The 18,933-nt window shown below is 41.7% G+C and overlaps 1 protein-coding gene across 1 annotated transcript in view; it reads right to left on the reverse strand.

Moving 5' to 3' along the window:
* LOC131243021 (tobamovirus multiplication protein 3) overlaps positions 1-18,262 on the reverse strand; it is a 31,179-nt gene extending 12,917 nt beyond the window's left edge. Inside the window, exons 1-5 of the mRNA XM_058242076.1 lie at positions 18,001-18,262; positions 17,609-17,699; positions 17,452-17,504; positions 17,258-17,350; positions 17,078-17,149 (exon numbers count right to left, since the gene is read on the reverse strand). Of these exons, the coding sequence (XP_058098059.1) occupies positions 17,078-17,149; positions 17,258-17,350; positions 17,452-17,504; positions 17,609-17,699; positions 18,001-18,153 (462 nt within the window). The 5' untranslated portion in view covers positions 18,154-18,262. The remainder of the gene's footprint in view (positions 1-17,077; positions 17,150-17,257; positions 17,351-17,451; positions 17,505-17,608; positions 17,700-18,000) is intronic.
* Positions 18,263-18,933: the final 671 nt, after the last annotated feature.

Genomic DNA, 18,933 nt, shown 5'->3' on the forward strand with positions numbered 1-18,933 from the left:
GGCCTTAAACTTGAACTCACCCATAATTGGTGAAGTTCTTGGTCTTCATTGTACATGACAAGATCATCTAAATCTACTTTCCCTCATCTTATTATTCATTGGTGATACTCCTCGGTTTCCTTGAATGTATTCATTTCTAATTCTTTCAAAGGTAATATGATTTATTGAAAAAGCCCAACAGGCAAAAGACTGTACAAAGCTCAAGCCAAAGCAAGAGATGAAACCAACACCCAAGAATAATCAAGAAGCCCACTCCAACACAAAGTTTTGCCCTTCTAAAGACTTCAATATGGGACCCACTCAATTTCAGAAGGAACAATTATTCCTTTCTCCCAAAAGGGCCCAAAGTCCAGCTATCAAGGGCAACCGCCACTTCACTCTCCCTCTTCCTGATCCTGCCTTTGTGCCCTCTGCCTGCGCCATGCGAGGAAGAGGCCATAGATAGTAAGTTGCATTATCCAAGAAACTTTAAAGACTGTAGAAAAGCCTTCCCCTCATTGAATTAGCAAAGGGGCAATGAATGAAAAGGTGATCCACTGATTCTACATTTTGCTTGCACATAACACAAATTTTGGAAAGAACCATGGGGGGTCTTTAGTCCATACCATTGTATCCCTCCCAGACAGCAAAAGAAAGATCCCTTGAAGATGAGACAAAAGCCGAATGAATTCATTTGTCTCCCCGTAAGTGAGATTCATCCTAAAAGGAGGAGCCCAAACGACTCCCACCCACAAGAAAGTGAAGCAATGGGCAACCAAAATATCCGTAACCGAAGAGAGTCTGGTGAGTCTAGGGAACTCTAGCTAGAGTGGACCCTCCCAAGCCAAACGTCTTCACAAAATTGGACCCTATCCTCATCCCCAAGGAGAAGCACACACCCCTTCATAACTATACTCGCTAGGCTGGCGACCGCCTTCCAAAGGCTAGACGCCCTATGCATAGCGGATTCCCTTACTCAACATCCCCTACTACTGGTGCAATACTTTCTAGCGATCACGATCCTCCAAAGACTCTCCTCTTGCACCCCAAACCTTCACAATCATTTTCCCAGTAAGGTAGAATTAACGTCCACCAACGTTCTAATACCCGCACCTCCTTCCCCATAAGGTCTACTGGTCTACAAACTTCCCCCTGATCCAACAAATGGAACAAGTGCCGATCCACATCTCCTTGCCAAAGAAAATATCTCCTCAATCTTTCCAACCTCGCCAAAATCGACTTCAAGTATCTAAATAATTGCATATCTAATGGTTAGGTTAGATAAAGCAGCTTTGACAAGCATTATCCTACCTCCTAATTATAAGTGTTTGCACTTTCATCTTAATATGCTTCCTCTCCATTCCTTCAATAACTTTATCCCACAAATACTTCGTCGGCTTACCCCTACAAAGTGGAAGCTCGAAATAAGTTGACGGAAAAGACCCGGCCCGACACCCAAAAACTTCGACGAACCTCTCCATCTCCTCCTTGGACATATGCATCCCCAGCAGCTTGCTCTTGGAAATATTGACCTTCAAGCCCGATAATCACCGTAAAGCACCTTATAACCTTTCTAAGATTGCCCACCATAGATTTATTTGCCTCACAAAATATGATGGTGTCATTGCTAGTGTTCGATGTATCGGTATCGCTACAAGTTTCGTTGGTTGGGGATACGGAAACAATATTGTTATCACTAATGATATCGCCCAATCTTTAAAAAAAAAAAATGCAAGGAAACATTGGAGAAACATGGGAAAAAAGAGGAATTTTTCAGTGGAACTTAAGGAGATGTTAAAATAAACATATTTGCATATTTAAGAATCAACTAATAGAGAAAAAGACACATGTTTGTATATTTAGGAATCAAATAATAGGTTTCCCTTTAATGGGGCCTAAACTCAGGAAAACATTAGGGAAACATGAAGAAAGTGGTGGATCAACACATACACACAGAGACACACACACACACACACACACACACACACACGTTATCCCAAAAATGTTGGGAAACATTAGAGAAACATGGGAGAAAAAGTGAAATTTTTTAGTGGAACTTTGGGAGATACTAAAATACACATATTTACATATTTAAGAATCAAATAATAGCCAAAAAGACGCATATTTGTATATTTAGGAATCAAATAATAGTTTTCCCTTTAATGGAGCCTAAACTTAGGAAAACATTGGGGAAACATGGAGTAAATGGTGGATCCACCCACCCACCCACGTCCACACACACACACACACAACCAACCATTCATCCATGCGCCCATCCATCCATCCATCCGTCCATCATCCACCCATGCATGCATACACACACTCATACAAACATGCATTTCATCATATAACCATGTGCCCATAAAAAAATTGAAATGATTTTTTTTTTTTAATAAACAGATTTTTGGCAATATCAATACATTGGTGATATTATTGAATATCGCACATCCATCCATCCATGCATGCATACACACACATACAAACATGCATTTCATCATACAACCATATGCCCAAAAAAAAAATGAAAATGAAATTTTTATTTCCAATTTTTTTTAATAAACGAATTTTTGGCAATATTGATACACTAGCGATATTATTGAATATCACCGATACACTGGCAATACAAGCGACACCTGGAATTTACACAATAAAAAATATTGGCGATACATTGGCGACACAAAAGACACCTAGAATTTACACGGTAAAAAATATTGGAAATGCATTGGCGATACTTAGCGATATATCGCCAATATTTGGAATTTTTTATGATGTCAGGGTTATTGGCATCACTACCAATGTTATCAGAATCACCGAGCTATAGATACGGATGATATCGGGGATAATCCAAACAATGCTCATTGGCAAGATGGAGATGACAGATATGAAGGCTGGCATTGTCCACCCTGAAGCCACTTGTGAGACCCACAACCTCCCCTTTACTCAACATTCTAGTGAGAACCTTCGAGACCACCACAAACAGAAAAGAGAGGGGGGTCACCTGCTAGGCCTCACGGCCTTGAAGAAACCGTTAGGAGAGACAATCACCAACACGGAAAACTTAGTGAACCATACGCAAGCTTGGATCCATTGCCTCCAACAAAGCCCACAATCCAACTGACCCAACATTTAATCTAGAAAGCTCCAATCCATGTGGTCGTAAGCTTTCTCCAAGTCCAATTAGCAAATAATTCCTTTTCTGCCAGCCTAATGACACAAGTCGATGCATTCGTGCACCACACTATCTAGAATCTATCTTCCAGCAATAAACACACTTCAAGGGGTTAGATGTGATATACGATAGAACCGTTCGGAACCTGAAAGCCAAAATATTGGAAAGGGTCTTGTAGGGACTACCTATGTGGCTAATAAGACTGAAGTCCTTCAAGCAATCCACACCCTCCTTCAAAATAATGGCGATGAAGGAGTTACTACCCACCTTCGTCGGCAATTGAATGGATTCAAAGTAGTGATGAAGCTCATCACGTTAGCCTTAACCATCTCCAAGAACACCTGGAAGAAGGCCAAAGGGAATTCTTCTAGCCCCAGAGCTTTATCATTTCCTAGCGCATCCATCACAGCTTTAACTTCTTCCAACATCTGCTTCTTGAGAAGGACAATCTCCACTTCGAAATGCTAACAAATAATAAATAATGCTTCTTGACAATAGCTTCACAAATTTGGGATTTAACTTCGACCCGCCTTCTACCCACCACCACATTTGAAATTCTATTAGTCCGAGCTTGAGCACTAACGATGCGATGTAAGACTTTCATATTCCTATCCCCTTTTTTATGCCAAATTACTCTCAACCGCTAACACCATTTAGTTTCCTCCTTTAAACAACTTTTGCATTCTAACATTAGCTTCTTCTTTACGGTTTTCTCACCCTTTAATAGCTCCTCTCCCTCTTCCTTGATATTGAGCTCTTGGATATCCCGAAGAATATTACCCATTTCTGATTAATGAAGACCTAACACTTCTTTCTTCCTCCACTTGAGCTTCTCTTTAAGCAGCTTGAGCTTTTGAAAAAGCCTAGAACCCACAAAACCCTCCACAAAAGAGGACCACTAAGCCCTCACCAGCTTAAGAAACCAATCCACCTCCAGCCATGCAAATTCAAATCTGTTGGGTTTGGGGCCACAATTATCATCGATGGTCTCCAAGGATAATGGAGAGTGATCAATACCAATCTAGGGAGACCCCTTTGATGCACCAACGGGAACCTCTCCAACAACGAGAGAGACACTACAAATCTATTAAGCTTCAACACGACTACCCTCTCTTGGCCATTAAATAACGTGTATCTAACACCTCCCATTGGCAAGTCCATGCCTTTAAACCCAATAAGATAACCCCTTCATGCTGCTTGAGATACAATCTCCATTGAGCTTCTCGTGAGAAAAACAAACCACCCCAATTTTTATTTTTATTTTTTTAAAGGCACCTATCGAGAACTCAACTTAGTTTATCCCATTGCAATTGGGGATGAGCAGGTTGGTTCAGGCCATACACCCTCGACAAGACCCAACTACATCTCGATGACCTCTTGTAAAGAGCTACCAAAATAGAGAAACAACCATTCCAGTAGTCCTTCACCCACACCTGTGGGTCCCACATAACTAGCACTCCCCCAGAATCCACGGCATCGAGCGTTGGCCACTCTTTTACCCTGCACCCCTAGATTGAACCTAGCAGCTTCTAGTTGACCTTTTAAACCTTGGTTTCCTAAGGAACTAACAGTTGGGCCTGAGATCTATTGCAAACATCCTCCACTTGGAAGAACTTTTGTTGGCACCCAAGCCATCCCACATTCCAACTTACGAACTTCATTGGACAACCAACCTAGCCCCTTTGCCCTCCTTTCACTCCTTGGAATTTCCTCAGCACCACTAGGTGAGACCCCGAGATCTGCCAATTCCCTACATCCCTTATTGGGTTCCAACGATTTTTCCTATTGCTGCTCTCTAGCATTCTGGCTACCGCCTTTCATGTACTGGAAGAGGGATGGTAGGAAGGATATTCAGTGAATGTAGTTACGTTGATGGGGACATCTCGTGTGCGCGCGCACGCACGCCGCCCCATCTACGCACGGACGCACAGAGTAGGAGGGCCCCACCATCGATCTGGCTCGATGACGACGTCCAGGGAGGGTCTCCTACCTAGAAGACGAAGTTTGGTTCAAAAGATTGGGCCCGATAGTCAAGAAAAGCCCATCATGGGATCTCATGATCGTGGCCCACTCGTCGGATTGATTTCATATTTTAGGTTTTGTTTATTATTATTATTTAGAACATTGTGAACGCTTTAGATTTCTCTGTTTGGTTTTTATTTTAATTTACTTCATCGCCAAGTAATAGGTTGCGCACATGGTGTGAGTTTTGGGGTATAGGATTTTTCCTATAAATAGGCACCCCTTGTAGTTCTTTTGATTCATTGAAGTTAATAAAAAATTCCTGTTTTATTTTTCTGCTCTCTTCGTGAGTTGTGGAAGAATTCAAAAGTGGGTGTGAAGCCCTCCCTTTTCGAAGGGCTTACTACCGTGGTGCGAAGCCACATCGATCCCAATTCACCCCCATCTTCCATCATCTTTTTTTTTTCGATATTCCTCCACCATCCTTACTTCGAATTTGTCCTTTTGTTGCATCAGATTTCTTCATTACAGCAGGTTTCCAGATTTCGGCGGAGCACCACGGTACATTGGATCGAGCTGAGATTTGGGGGTTTTGGAGTAAATCCCTGGCCGACCAGGGCCAAGGTAGCCTTTTTCTGAATAGTGGGCCCCACACACGTGCGATCGGGATCACACGCACGTCCGTCTGGGCCATTGTTGTTGTCCACACGCGGGATCATCTTTTGGCTCAGGTTTTTATCCTCTTTTATCCTCTCATAGCCGTTTTTCATGAATCCTAACCCTAGATTACATGATCCCTAATTGATTTGCCCCTTTTTATCACCTTAGGATTCCTTGAATTGAAAGTAGGGAATCCCTTGGATTAGGGACTGATTTTTATGCATGAATAGTTGATTTTATTTCCCTTTGACATCGTTTGGTTTATAATTTTTATTGGTTCAGTCCTAGCCTGTGTCGGCTTGGACCCGCATAGATTCCCCTTTTTAATTGTATGTTTAGATTTTCATGTGGGACATGGAATTTGTTTGATTGTTTCTGAATTGGTAGGATCTAAGCCTGAAATCTTACATATCATATTTAATTTTCCATGTCCTGCATCATAAGTCCAATCCTTCCACTTATGACCCAACTGAGTATATTGTGAAGGATTCTATTGATCTTACATTTCGCGTGCTGGGAAGCCCCTATATTATATAGTGAAGGTATATGTGGTGGTCACTATTTAGGAAGAAGAAACTCTCGTCAATCTCTTTGGTCAGTTAACGCAATTGACCCACCTCAATCAATTAGAAATTCCAATCGGATGCCTCGTCGTTTTACAGCCAGTTGAACCGCTAGTTTTGCATTCGGTTTACCCCTAAGAAAGATCCTTCGGTATTAGAATCCAAAGTCCATGTGAATCAGTCCAATGGCCCTCAATAAGATGGATGGTTGGTAGTTGGTAGGAAGGATAGATGGGATGGATGCATGGATGGATGGATGGATGTTTGGATGTATAAACGGGGTGGATGGATGATTGTTTAAATGATTGGATGGATGGGATGGTTGAAAGGATAGATGGGATGGATGGATTGATGTTTGGATGATTGGATGGGATGGGATGGGATGGGATGATGGGATGGATGGATGAATGTTTGGATGAATGGATGGGATGGATGGATGAATGTTTGGATGAATGGATGGGATGGTTGGATGGGAAGGGATGGTTGGATGGTTTGATAGATGGATGTTTGGATGATTGAATGGGATGGTCGAATAATTGGTTGGATGGATGGATAGATGATTGCATGGGATGGATGGATGGATGGGGATGATTGGATGGGATGGTTAGATGGTTGGTTAGATAGATGGTTGGATGGATAGATGGGATGGATGGATAGGACAGATGGATGGTTGGATAGATGGATGAATGAGATGGTTGGTCGGATAGGTATGTTTTTTTAGTTCATTTACTTTTACATGTCTTAGTTATTGTATGGTACCTGCATTTGTATTATATAAACTCATTTTAGTTACCGTTGAACTGATTTCTCACGACCGCACATGTTTTTCAACCCCCTTTAAATGAAAATTTATTATGTATGCATTCTTTTTGCAATTTTTTAAAAATTTTAAATATGCAAATGTGTATTTTAGCATCTCTTGAAGTTTCATTAAAAAATTCTATCATTTTCCGTATGTTTCCCCAATGTTTTCCTACATTTTCAGGTATCGACGAGATCAATATTTGTTTTCATATCCTCGGCCAAGGAAACTTGTAGCAATACTGATACTTCGAACAATGCGTAGGAGTCTAGGAGATCATCCACCCTCACCACTTGGAGCTAAACCCCATGTGGCCTGAATATAATCAAGAAGGCCCCAATCCATGCAATCATAGGCCTTTTTCGTATCTAATTTGACGAGAACTCCTTTCTTGCCAACCCAATGACATGAATCCACACATTCATGAGCAATAAGGACACTATCAAGTGCCTGACACCCTAGAATGAAGGCACTCTAGAAAGGGGAGATTACTTTGTGCAACACATTACTTTGTGCAACACATCCCTAAATCTAAAACTCAACAGTTTAGTGAGGATCTTGTATAGGCTACCTGTCAGACAAATAAACCAATGATTTTTAGAGAAACGGCGCCATCGACCTTCGGAATTAGAACAAGAAAAGAAGAACACAACTCTAGAAAAATACAACCAGACTTGAAAATTTATGGGATAAAGCCAATAACGTATGATTTAACCAACTCCTAGAAAGAGAGAAAAAGGCTAGTGGAAACCCATCTGGGCCAAGAGCCTTATCCCACTCTATATGCTAAAGACATTCCCTAATTTCCTCCAATAACATTTGATTTAACTAACTCCTAGAAAGGGGACCATAATAGTTACTATTGCCTATATCGTAATGACCATAAGGCTGGTTTTCACAACCACCTTTACCATTATTGAATACCTTGATTCCATCCTTCCTTGCCTTGTCACTCATCCATCTTAACATCCTCATTTGAGCTAGGTCATCCCATGAACATGTACCATAACTGCCCAACATTTTGTCCCATGCTATGACTAGTCTTATAGTTGTCCTAAAATTTCTCATTCAACTATGATAAGGCTTGGATGATGAGCTACACCCATCCACCCCCAAAAACTAAAAATTAAAAATAGAAAGCTGACTCACCAACCCACACCACTAAGGTGCACTCTAGCGGGGCCACTACCTTTGATTTGGCACGCACACACCACTAGGATGCACTATGTTGATGCAAAAATCCGGTCGATCCTTCCTCACCTCCTCATAGCCGAAATACCTATGATTTAATGGAAAACAAGGGAAGACATTAGGGGCGCCGGTTAAGGCTAGGGACAGGGCCCCTTCGATGCTTAAGTTAGGGTAGGTCTGCAGAAAGTGTAGAAGAATCGGGATATTTGTTATGTGTGTACCTTTACTCATGGCAGCGGGTGTATTTACAGGCTTTTGGGGGCGGTAGCGTATATGGCAATGCCTCTTGGATAGTGATTGCGTATTACGGAAGAGATCTTCCGGATGCGTCATGGTTATCTCCCTAATATCCATGGCGAAGATATCGGGAAGATCTTATCTGAATATATTCTAAGTATATTTGTATTCCAAGTTGGTGGTTGATATCCGAGGCTGACCTCTGAGGTCGAGGTCGATATCCGAGGCCGACCTCCGAGGTCGATATCTTTAGTTGAGGCCGACCTCCGAGGCCAAGGTTGATACCCAAGGCCGAGGTCGGTATCCGAGGCCAAGGTGATTTTTCGGCCCTCAAGCAATCCATAGTCTTCAAGTCTGTACATCTGATCAGTCCATTTTTACCCATAACAATAGCCCCCCTACTTCCGAGTGTTCTTCCGGAGATTGGGAAGTAAGTTAGTGTAGACTGACACTGTATGATGCCTTGTGCCTAGAGGTGTAGACAAGTTGAACCAAGTCGAGCTTGGCACAGCTCGACTCGGCTCGGCCACTTGCTAACCCCAGCTCGAACTTAGCTTGGCTCGGTTCGGTCAACAGCTCGGGCCAGTTCGAGCTGAGTTCGCCTGTATAACATTTTCACAAACACATGGACTGCACCTTCAAAATCTCACTGGATGTAAAACAACAACAGTGGTTTTACAGGTATTTCATCAAACACCTTCTAAGCAACATAAAAATCAAGAAAAAAAAGGGTATTTGTTTCATATGCATACCTTCCTTGCCACCAGCTACACTTCGTTGAGTCATTTCATCAAACACTTGGTGAGCAACATCAATATCAAAGTAACCAAGTCACCGAACTGGTTCAATCCGAGTTGAGTCAAGCTCGCGCAAGCTCAAACTCGATTCGAAATTTTTTCGAGCTCAAAAAATTAGCTCGACTCTGCTCGAACTCGGCTTCGAACCAAGTCGAATCGAGCTTTTTCAAGTCGAGTCAAACTAGCTAACCGAGCTAACTTGGTTCGTGTACACCGCAAGTTGCGCTGAAGAGGTCGAGAGGTCGAAAGGTCGGACGGAGTGGAGCTAGTGAGCCGAACAATCGTAAGATTGAAAAGTCGATTGTTCAGTGGTAGATCGCGCACGGTAGAATTAATAGGAGGGACTTTTTTTCCCTTCAACCGAGGGAAGTCCCAGTCATCGGCCAATGTATAACTAATAGGAGGGACTTTTCTTCCCTTTAACTAAGGGAAGTCCCATTCATCCATCACGTAACTCGGATAGTCGCAATTTGAAAGAAATTCTCCTCCCTTGACCTGGGGAGGTTCTTTCATAGTAGAATTAACCGTGGAGGACTTTCTTCCCTTCTATAGTAAGGGAAGTCATCATAGTCAGTCGTGTAGTTCGGATAGTCGAGAAATCATTTAAAAGAATTTTCTTCCCCTAACCTGGGGAAGTTCTTTTTATTGCAGAAGCCCATAAAGCAGTAGAAAACACAATAATAGAATCGTGAGCACCTTTTTCCCTTTCAAAAAGGGAGGTCACTCTTATTCGAGTAGGTCGGGGTTGGCCGACGAGTCTTATTACCGAGCTCGGTTGATTGGTCCAGCTTAGTCGTCAGGTTTTCTTGCTCAACCTAGTTTCCTCAAGTACCTGCTCTGACTTGGTGTTCAAGGGAGTGTACCGATGGAAGTGACTTTCCGTATGTCGGTTAGTACGTTGGTCTCAGTCTTGGTCATCCTCTTTCTTTCTTTTGGCTTTAACAGCAGAGGACTCCCCTTCTTCCCTTCGCTTTCTATCCTTAGCCGAATTGTTTCCTTCTCAAGCAGCTCTTTGTGAACTAAAGAACTCCTCAGCATTGGAATATTTTTTAGCTCGGTTAAGTAGGTCGACGAGGGTAGTCGGGGGGGTCTTACCAATAGAGGAGGAATTTTTCTCGTTTTAGGCGGGCTACCATGGCGGCCAGAGCTATCTAGTTGGAATGATCGTCGATCGAGATAGCTTCAGCGTTAAAACGGATGACGTAGTCTTTTAGCAGCTCATCATCCCTCTGAGTGATTGTGAGAAGATGAGTTGATGGCTTTCTTTTGTCTTTCCCTCCAATGAATTTAATGATGAAGGCCTTGCTGAGTTGCACGAATAAACTAATGGATTTCGGTTTTAATTGTCGAAACCATTTCCCTGCAGTCCCCGACAAAGTCAGGTAGAAGGCTCGACGCGCCGTGGAGCTTCATCCATGCCCTGAACAATTCCAAATGCTCAGCTGGGTCGTTAGACCCGGAGTAGGGGCGATTTGCGGCATTTAAAATTTAGGCAGGAGTTGGGCTCCTATAATGTCGTCGATAAATGGCAGCTCGGTCTCCTCCAGCATAGCCTCGATAGAGGTCGGTATTTAGGCGTGGTATGCTTGGTGGATATCGTCGATCTGACCTCACAGTTTCTTGAGTTCTGCCTTCCAGGGGCCCTTGTTCTTGGCTAGCACCTCGAGAGCCTTTCCACGCCTTTTCTTCTCCAACGTGTGGCGTAAGTCGGAGTCGACGGGCATGATGGTTTCCGAGGTGTGGGAGGGCGCATGACTCGGCTACCCAGGATGTTGTTTAGTTATTTGTGAGTTGACCGATGCTTGAGGTGGCGTAGAAACCTCTATGGCTGCCCGTGCATCTGCCCCCTGGTTGGGAGGTGGGTTTTGTCTCTCCAAGATTTGCATTATCCAGTTAATGTTTCCGGTCAATGCTTCGACTTGATGTTCCAAAGAGACGAGCCAACCTCCTCAGTTTCGGGACCGCTGCGCAGGGCCTATGGGTGTAGAATCAGCCTGAAGTTGTGAGGGCGGGTCTTCATGGTCCGCAAACTACTCTCCTGATGGGGGAGTAGCTACTACAATCACGGCTTGAGCCCTCTTCCTACTTTTTGCCATTGTAGAATCACTGTAGAAGATGGTAATGGCTTTGATGTCGTTCCCACAGACGGCGCCAAACTGTTGATGCAAAAATCCGGTCTATCCTTCCCCACCTCCTGCTAGCCAGCATACCTGTGATTTAATGGAAAACAAGGGAAGACATTAGGGGCGCCGATTAAGGCCGGGGACCCTTCGATGCCTAAGTCAGGGTAGGTCTGCAGAAAGTGTAGAAGAATCGGAATATTTGTTGTGTGCGTACCTTTACTCATGGCAGCAGGTCTATTTATAGGCTTTTGGGGGCGGTGGTGTATATGGCAATGCCACTTAGATGGTGATTGCGTATTATGGAAGAGTTCTTCTGGATGAGTCATGGTTATCTCTCCGATATCCACGGTGAAGATGTCGGGAAGATCTTATCTCGATATATTCTAAGTATATTTGTATTCTCAGCTGGTGGTTGATATCCGAGGTTGACCTCCGGGGCCGAGGTTGGTACCCGACACCAAGGTCGATATCCGAGGCCGACCTCTGAGGTAGAGGTCTTTAGTCGAGGTCGACCTCCGAGACCGAGGTGATTTTTCGACCCTCAAGCAATCTATAGTTCGAGTCCGTACATCTAGTCAGTCCATTTTTACCCATAATACACTACAATGACACTGGGAAGATGCGAGGCCCACATGATGTGTACACATCCAACCATCCATCTAATGCATCACCATAAAATACCTTCAAGGCTCCAAAATCAAGCCAATCCAAAACTTAAATGAGCCACAACACAAGAAACAAGCTAGGAGGGGATGTGATGTAGGATGGCCTAATCCAACCCTAAATGAATGCGGTATTTAAAAGGGGTAGATTTATGCAAGCATTAACAATAAAATTTCTGCATTATACATCATAAAATAAGAAGGAACTGAGGAAAATTCAGTAATAATCATGGCCATCAATCACAAACACGTTGTATTGAACCTTAAAATCTGAATTTAGTCAGATCCGGCAAAAGATAGGACTTTCATCTTGCAATGGGTCATCTGACAATCCAAGTGGATTTTATAATCCAGGAAATAGGAATTTTCTGGATTAGAAAATCTTAAAAATTCAGAAAAATTGATGGTTCTTTGATTATAGTTCAAATCTAGGGACTAATGGGATTTGAAGAAGATTAAAATATGTATATGTGAGGATTAAGATCTTCCAAGATCTAATGATTTGGATTGAAAAAAAGAAAGAAGAAAGATCGGCTTCTAGATTTAGAGAATTTAGAAGAGAATGAAGAAAATGAAGCAAAGAGGTTTAAAGAAGAGGATACCTTGAGAAAAGAAAATGAAAGAGAATGAGAAGATGGGAAATCACTTCCCCGGGCCTGATGCCCTCTTCCGATCACTAAAAGTCGAAGACGGAATCGTCCGGTCTTGAAGAAGAAAAAGCTCTATTTTTTTCATAAACATAACATAGCATTCTCTTGAGGTCTAGGACCAAACACCCTTATAAATTCAGAATTATATTAAGTGACTAAAATACCCCTACTAAAAAAAGTTTCAAAAAAATTAAATTCGCACAAAAAATTGTGCACCATCTCAAAACCAAATAAATAAAATATTCATAAAATAAACTCAAATCCAAGATGTCCGATGGCCCCAATGATAGAGAAATGAAGGTGGGTTGCAACGATCTGATAGTCTGATCACACCATCCTCGCAATCCAACAGTCCAAATATCTCCTTCAAACAACTTACGCACTTCACGAACACGTGTAAGGTCTTCAACCTCTAGAGACTCAACCCGTACCCGTCATCTAACCACATTGACACGGGCAACGCACACCTCCTGCGTTGATATACTTTGAATGGTCTGATGTCCGCATCAGGATGCCCACCCTTAATTTGCATGGGGGCCCACACACGTGGTGTATGTGGACGCAGATTTCCTACAAAAACCTTTTGCAAGAAGTTCCTACGCTGGGAAGCTAGGTAGGGTCCTCCATGATGTTTGTGAGAAATCCACCCCGTCCATCCATTTTTCCAGCTCATTTTAGGACATGAAACCAAAAAATGAGGTGGATCCAAAACTCAAGTGGGCCACATGAGAGGAAACAATGGGGATTGAATGACTACCGTTGAACCATTCGAATGGCCACAAAAATTTTGTACCAAGCAAAGCTTTTTGTGTTTTCAGTTCATCCGACTGGGAATGACCTTATAAATAGTTTGGATGGCATATAAACATCAAGGTGGACGCCAAAAAGGTTTCAATGGTAGGCATTTCTTTTTCCACTTTTCCCTCTCGTTTGGCCTCCTTGAGTTTTGGATTCACCTCATTTTTAGTCTTACATCCTAAAATGAGCTAGCAAAACAAATGGACGGGGTGGATTTCTCACAAACATCACAAAGGGCCCCACCTAGCTTCCCAGCACAGGTAACTTCATGTGAAGTTTGTGTCCGGTGTATATGGAATTCAAGTCTTGCAGACCCTTAATCTAGCAAATCATACAAAGGCAAAGAAGATTCAAACCAGAACCAAAGAAGCTCATTTGGAGAGCATAAGAGTCAAAGTCAAATGGCATTAGCTCAAGACTATACGTCATCAAGGCACAAAGCACTAGTGCCCTTTCATCTCAAAAAAGGGAAGTTGAGTTGGAATAAAAGGGAAGCAGCCGACCATTGGGGTCTTTAAAGCATGTTTGGCCTCTTTAAAGTATGTTTGGCCTTTTATGTTATTATTAGAAAAAATAAACAGGTTGCAATCAATGAACAAGACCTATTTCCTTTAGAAATAGGTAACGCAAATAATGGACATATTAGGTTCTTTATGGTAGTTCTTTAGGAGTCAGTTTCAAGGTATTCAATAATGGTAATGGTGATCATAACAGCCACCTTTATGGCCATTTCAATATGGACCAAAACAGCTGTTACGACCCTGTAATGGTCAAAAGTTTTTTGAAGAAAAAATGTATTTGCCCTATATCGGCCTCATATCGGTCCCATTACAGCCCCATATTGACCCGTTACAACCGTTACAGGCCATTTTTTTTCCAAATCGGGTGTTACAGCCCCATATCATGTAACAGGCACCACCATTACCATTCTGCAATGGAAGTTACAACTGTAAAATAAACTTTTTTAATACATGGTCAGTTTTGGTCCTTTAAAACAGCTAAGATTAAGAGTAAGAGATTAAGAGATTCATTAGTATTTTCTTAGGGGATATAAAACATAGCTATGCAAATAAAGGTTGGTTGTAGTATTTCCTTCATCTATATGGCTGATGGTAAGGTTTTACTAGTTCATTTAGGGTATTTGAACCTTGATTTGTGTGTTGAATACCTTCCCTCTTAAATCTTGCATTATCATGATTTCGTGGTTCCTTTAGAGAGATTTGAATGTTTGAAATTCATTAATTTGCATTTACTAGCACTGGTTTGTTGAACCATCAAACTATGAAGTGGAATTATCTTCTTCGCATGGATGATGGATCTATGATTTTTTGCTTCATGAGCATCTTTGATGGGTATTAAATTCATACTTATATAGATGGCAAAGGTTTCAGTCAAAAACTATAATCAATCAAAGGGTTTCGGCCTTGAAAGTTGACATCAATTAGTTATTTTAACTCTCCTGAGCACCCTAGCCTTGATTTTGAACATCAGCATGCTTTTTTTCCATTGAGATTCTCAGTAATAATGAGGTTCTTGTGAGGGGGGGGGGGGGTGGTAAGACTAAGGGGCTATTTGATTTTCCAGTGCACTGGTAAATACCACGTAAAAGAGTAATAATTATTTCCCCGTGTATTTACAATATACCTGATTTGACTACTTACTTTTTTGACACGGAAATCGAAAACATTACAAAATATATATGGGTCCCACTCTGATGCATTTCGGTTATCCACACCGTTCATCCATTATGCCATTTGAATTTATAGCATGAGCAAAAAAATGAGGTATATCCAAAACTCAAGTGGACCACACTATACGAAAAAGGAAATTGAATACTAACTGTTAAAAACTTTCTAGAGCCACTTTTTCTTTTGGTGTGGTCCACCTGAGTGTTGTATCTGCTTCATTTTTTTGTCTCATGCTTCAAAAAATTGTAGTAAAATAGATGGATGGAACAGATATATCATATACATTACTGTACTGTTTAAAAATTAAAATTATCTCTTTTGAACTAGTTTCAATGGCACAAATACCTATGAAATTTCAAACACGGTAAACCGTAATAATTACCTATTTACAGTGTATTTACACTGGCTTTGAAAAAACAAACAGGCCCTAATAGTAACAAAAAAAAAAAAGAAGAAGAGTTAAATCTAAGAACCTTGCATCCCCAAATAAACAATTAGCAATCTATTAAAAAAAAAAAAATTTAAAAAATTAAAATTTTTTTAAAAAAAAAATTAAAAATAAATAATAAATAATAAATAAAAATTGAGACTGATCATGATGAACATTCTCAATTAGCTCACCTAGCTCATACGAATGCAAACATCATCTCTCCATTATTAATCCTCTCACCCAGATACCTTCTAAATAGAGGAACAAAAAAAAGGAAAAAGGATAGAACCCCTACCCAAGAAACTATTCTGTGGAGGCTGCAGCCTTCCTTCAAGCTATAAAGATGATCTATAATTTTAATTTGATCTCGACAATTGTGGAGGGTGATTCAAGCAATGCTTATGCCATTTCTTGGGCAAAATCTGGCATTAGCCCGTGGAGGGTGGCTGACCTTGTGGACAAAGCACTGGAATTATGCAGAGGTAAGCAGATTACTCACCCATGTCCAAAGAGAAGCCAATGCAATAGTAGGAAAGAGTGGTGGGGGCAGGGTGTTGAACAGAACTATCAAGAAAAGAGTCAACATATTCAAAGCTCTAACAAGTCTATCACATACTGAAGTTTCCTATCACAGCCAACATGAAAAACACAAGCAAAGTTTACAACATTAAGAAACTGACTTAAGCAACATTAAGATGGGAAAGAATTACAACCAAGCAGGGACACAAGGATACAAGTATCCACGACCTTGAAGCCGGAAGCCCACTCAACAATCCAAGATTTTATCTTTCTTACAACCTCACCCACTGAGCCACTCCTATCCCAAAACAGCTATTCCACACCCCCCCCCCCCCCAAATGGCCCAAAGGCCAATCATCATTATTAGCTGCCAAACCACCTTCCCATCCTTTCCAATTCCACCACCATGCAACACCACAAGAAAATTTTCAATAGAACCCGTCATGACCCAAAGCGTGTTCAGGATAACTAAGGAGCTTTCCCAAATAGTCCTAAGCGAAGGAACATGGGAGGAAGAGATGATCAATCAACTTGGCATTGTTCATGCACATAACACATCTTGGGGACAAAGTTTACACCCAATGAATACGAGAGCATTAAAATTTGTGCTGGATCAGTTAACCAACCCTCTGTTTTCTAGTCTATGTTGTCTCATTTTTATGATGTTACCTTTGTTGTTTTAACGTATCCCAATTGCTGACAAACAAACAAGACAAAAATAATGAAGACTCTTCATATCAACGCAATACAAACAAAACATAGTTCCACTTCCACACTATCCAGTACAGCTTATGAATCATCCCACTGTGGGAACTTCCATATCTGAAAAAGCTCACCAACACTTTACCTGTATAATATACACCACTGCATTGATCGTGAAGAAAGTTGGCCTAAGCCCATCAGTACATGAAGCACGTGCCTGCCAAAAGTCCAATTACAGAGAAGAAAACAGAAAAAATCTCTATGGATCAACCAAAAAAGATAACTCAACCACCAGAAATGAACTGACCATAAATCAAATCCTGACCTGATAATATATCTCCGCCCAAAACAGGACCAAGAGCACATATGTCGTGAAGAATGCAAGACCAGGCAAATCAAGAAGTATATGTTGGATAATCTGACAGTAAATCCATGAAGATTATCATCAGTAAAACTGATTTTAATTTTTTTTCTTTAGAGGCAAGAATTAAAAACAAAGTCAAGAAATATTGGAGCTACCTCAGGCTTTGCCCGTTGCACATTCTGGCGAAACACAAAGACCACCGATCGAACTGAAAAGGACAAGCAAGCAATGTATGCATAAATACATGAAAACCAACTTACTAAAATCTGAAACTAACAAAACAGTCAAAGAAACATGGAAACGGTCACAAACCCGCATTCACCACAAAGTTCAAGAAATGGAAGACCTTCTGCGTGGTCCAGCCATACTCGGGAACTCTCAATTCAATCCGAATGAGCTGAATCTGCACCAAGTTCAAAAGGCAAAACAGAAATAAAATCAATCACAGTGAATTTTAATTCTTTGTTGAAAATAGTATTAAAATCTGGTTCCTCGGCACAGATTCCATCCTCAATTTCTCAATCATCAACACGAATAATTCACAACCCGACGGATCAAATCAAGAAAACTAACGAAATAGAATGTTTTTCTGATATTCGAAGCGCTAGGAAGTCCTATGACACGAATTCCAAGATCCAAATTCAAATAATTCCAGGAAAAAAGAAGATGCAAGAATCTGATTGATCTTTTTCAAGAAAGATTACCAGTGCGACGGCGGCAATGAAGCCATAGAGTCCGGCGAGGGTGTGGAAGATTCGGTCCTGCCAGAGCGGCGAATTGTTCACCTCCTCCCACCAATTGGAAGCGTCCGTGAGGGCGTACGCAGCTATCTCCGACGGAGTTCCGGCCGGCGACATCGGATTCCGGCCAGGAGATGGGATTCCCCGGACCGAGGCGACGGCCAGGATTATTCGGGACGATTCGAGCTTCAGAGAGACGGATCGAAAAGAAAGATTAAAGGGACAGCATCTGCTAAAAGGAGAGGTTTGAGGCGGAAAATCGGGCCGAGACTTGGCGGGGACCCCGAATCAGCGATGTGGTTGGTATCCTGACCGTGGGGCCTACCTCGATGTATGCATTGTATATCTACGCCGTCCATCCGTTTTTCCAGATCCCTTTCATGGAATGAGACAAAAAATGAATCATATACAAATCTAACGTGGACCACACCACAGGAAACACTGGTGAATGACTATTAAAAGCTTTTGGTGGGCCATAAAAGTTTTGGATCAAGTTGATATTTGTTTTTCTCTCTATTCAGGTTAGTTTTATCCTATCAAGAGGTTGGATGGCAGATAAACATTACACTAGGCCTTCGAAATTTTTTAATGGTGGGCATTCAATGACTACTGTCTCCTGTGGTGTGGTCCACTTGAGATTTGTATCTCCTTGATTTTCTGGATTGTGACATAAATGTGTGTAAAAACGGATAGACGGTGTAGATATACAAGTAATAGTTCTATGTGGGCCCCACAGTAAGGGTACGACCCACATTATGTTTACCGGGTCCCCGCCAAGTCGCGCGCGGTAAAATGGGAGGAGGAGAGGCGAAGGGAACTTTAGTTTTGCATCTGTCGAGGGTCAGTATACAGCGTGTGTCGCTGGTCCTGGGGGGCCATGCCTAGTTATCAGATGAT

Source organism: Magnolia sinica, chromosome 4, assembly GCF_029962835.1.
Source record: "Magnolia sinica isolate HGM2019 chromosome 4, MsV1, whole genome shotgun sequence".
Classification (NCBI taxonomy): Eukaryota; Viridiplantae; Streptophyta; class Magnoliopsida; order Magnoliales; family Magnoliaceae; genus Magnolia; species Magnolia sinica.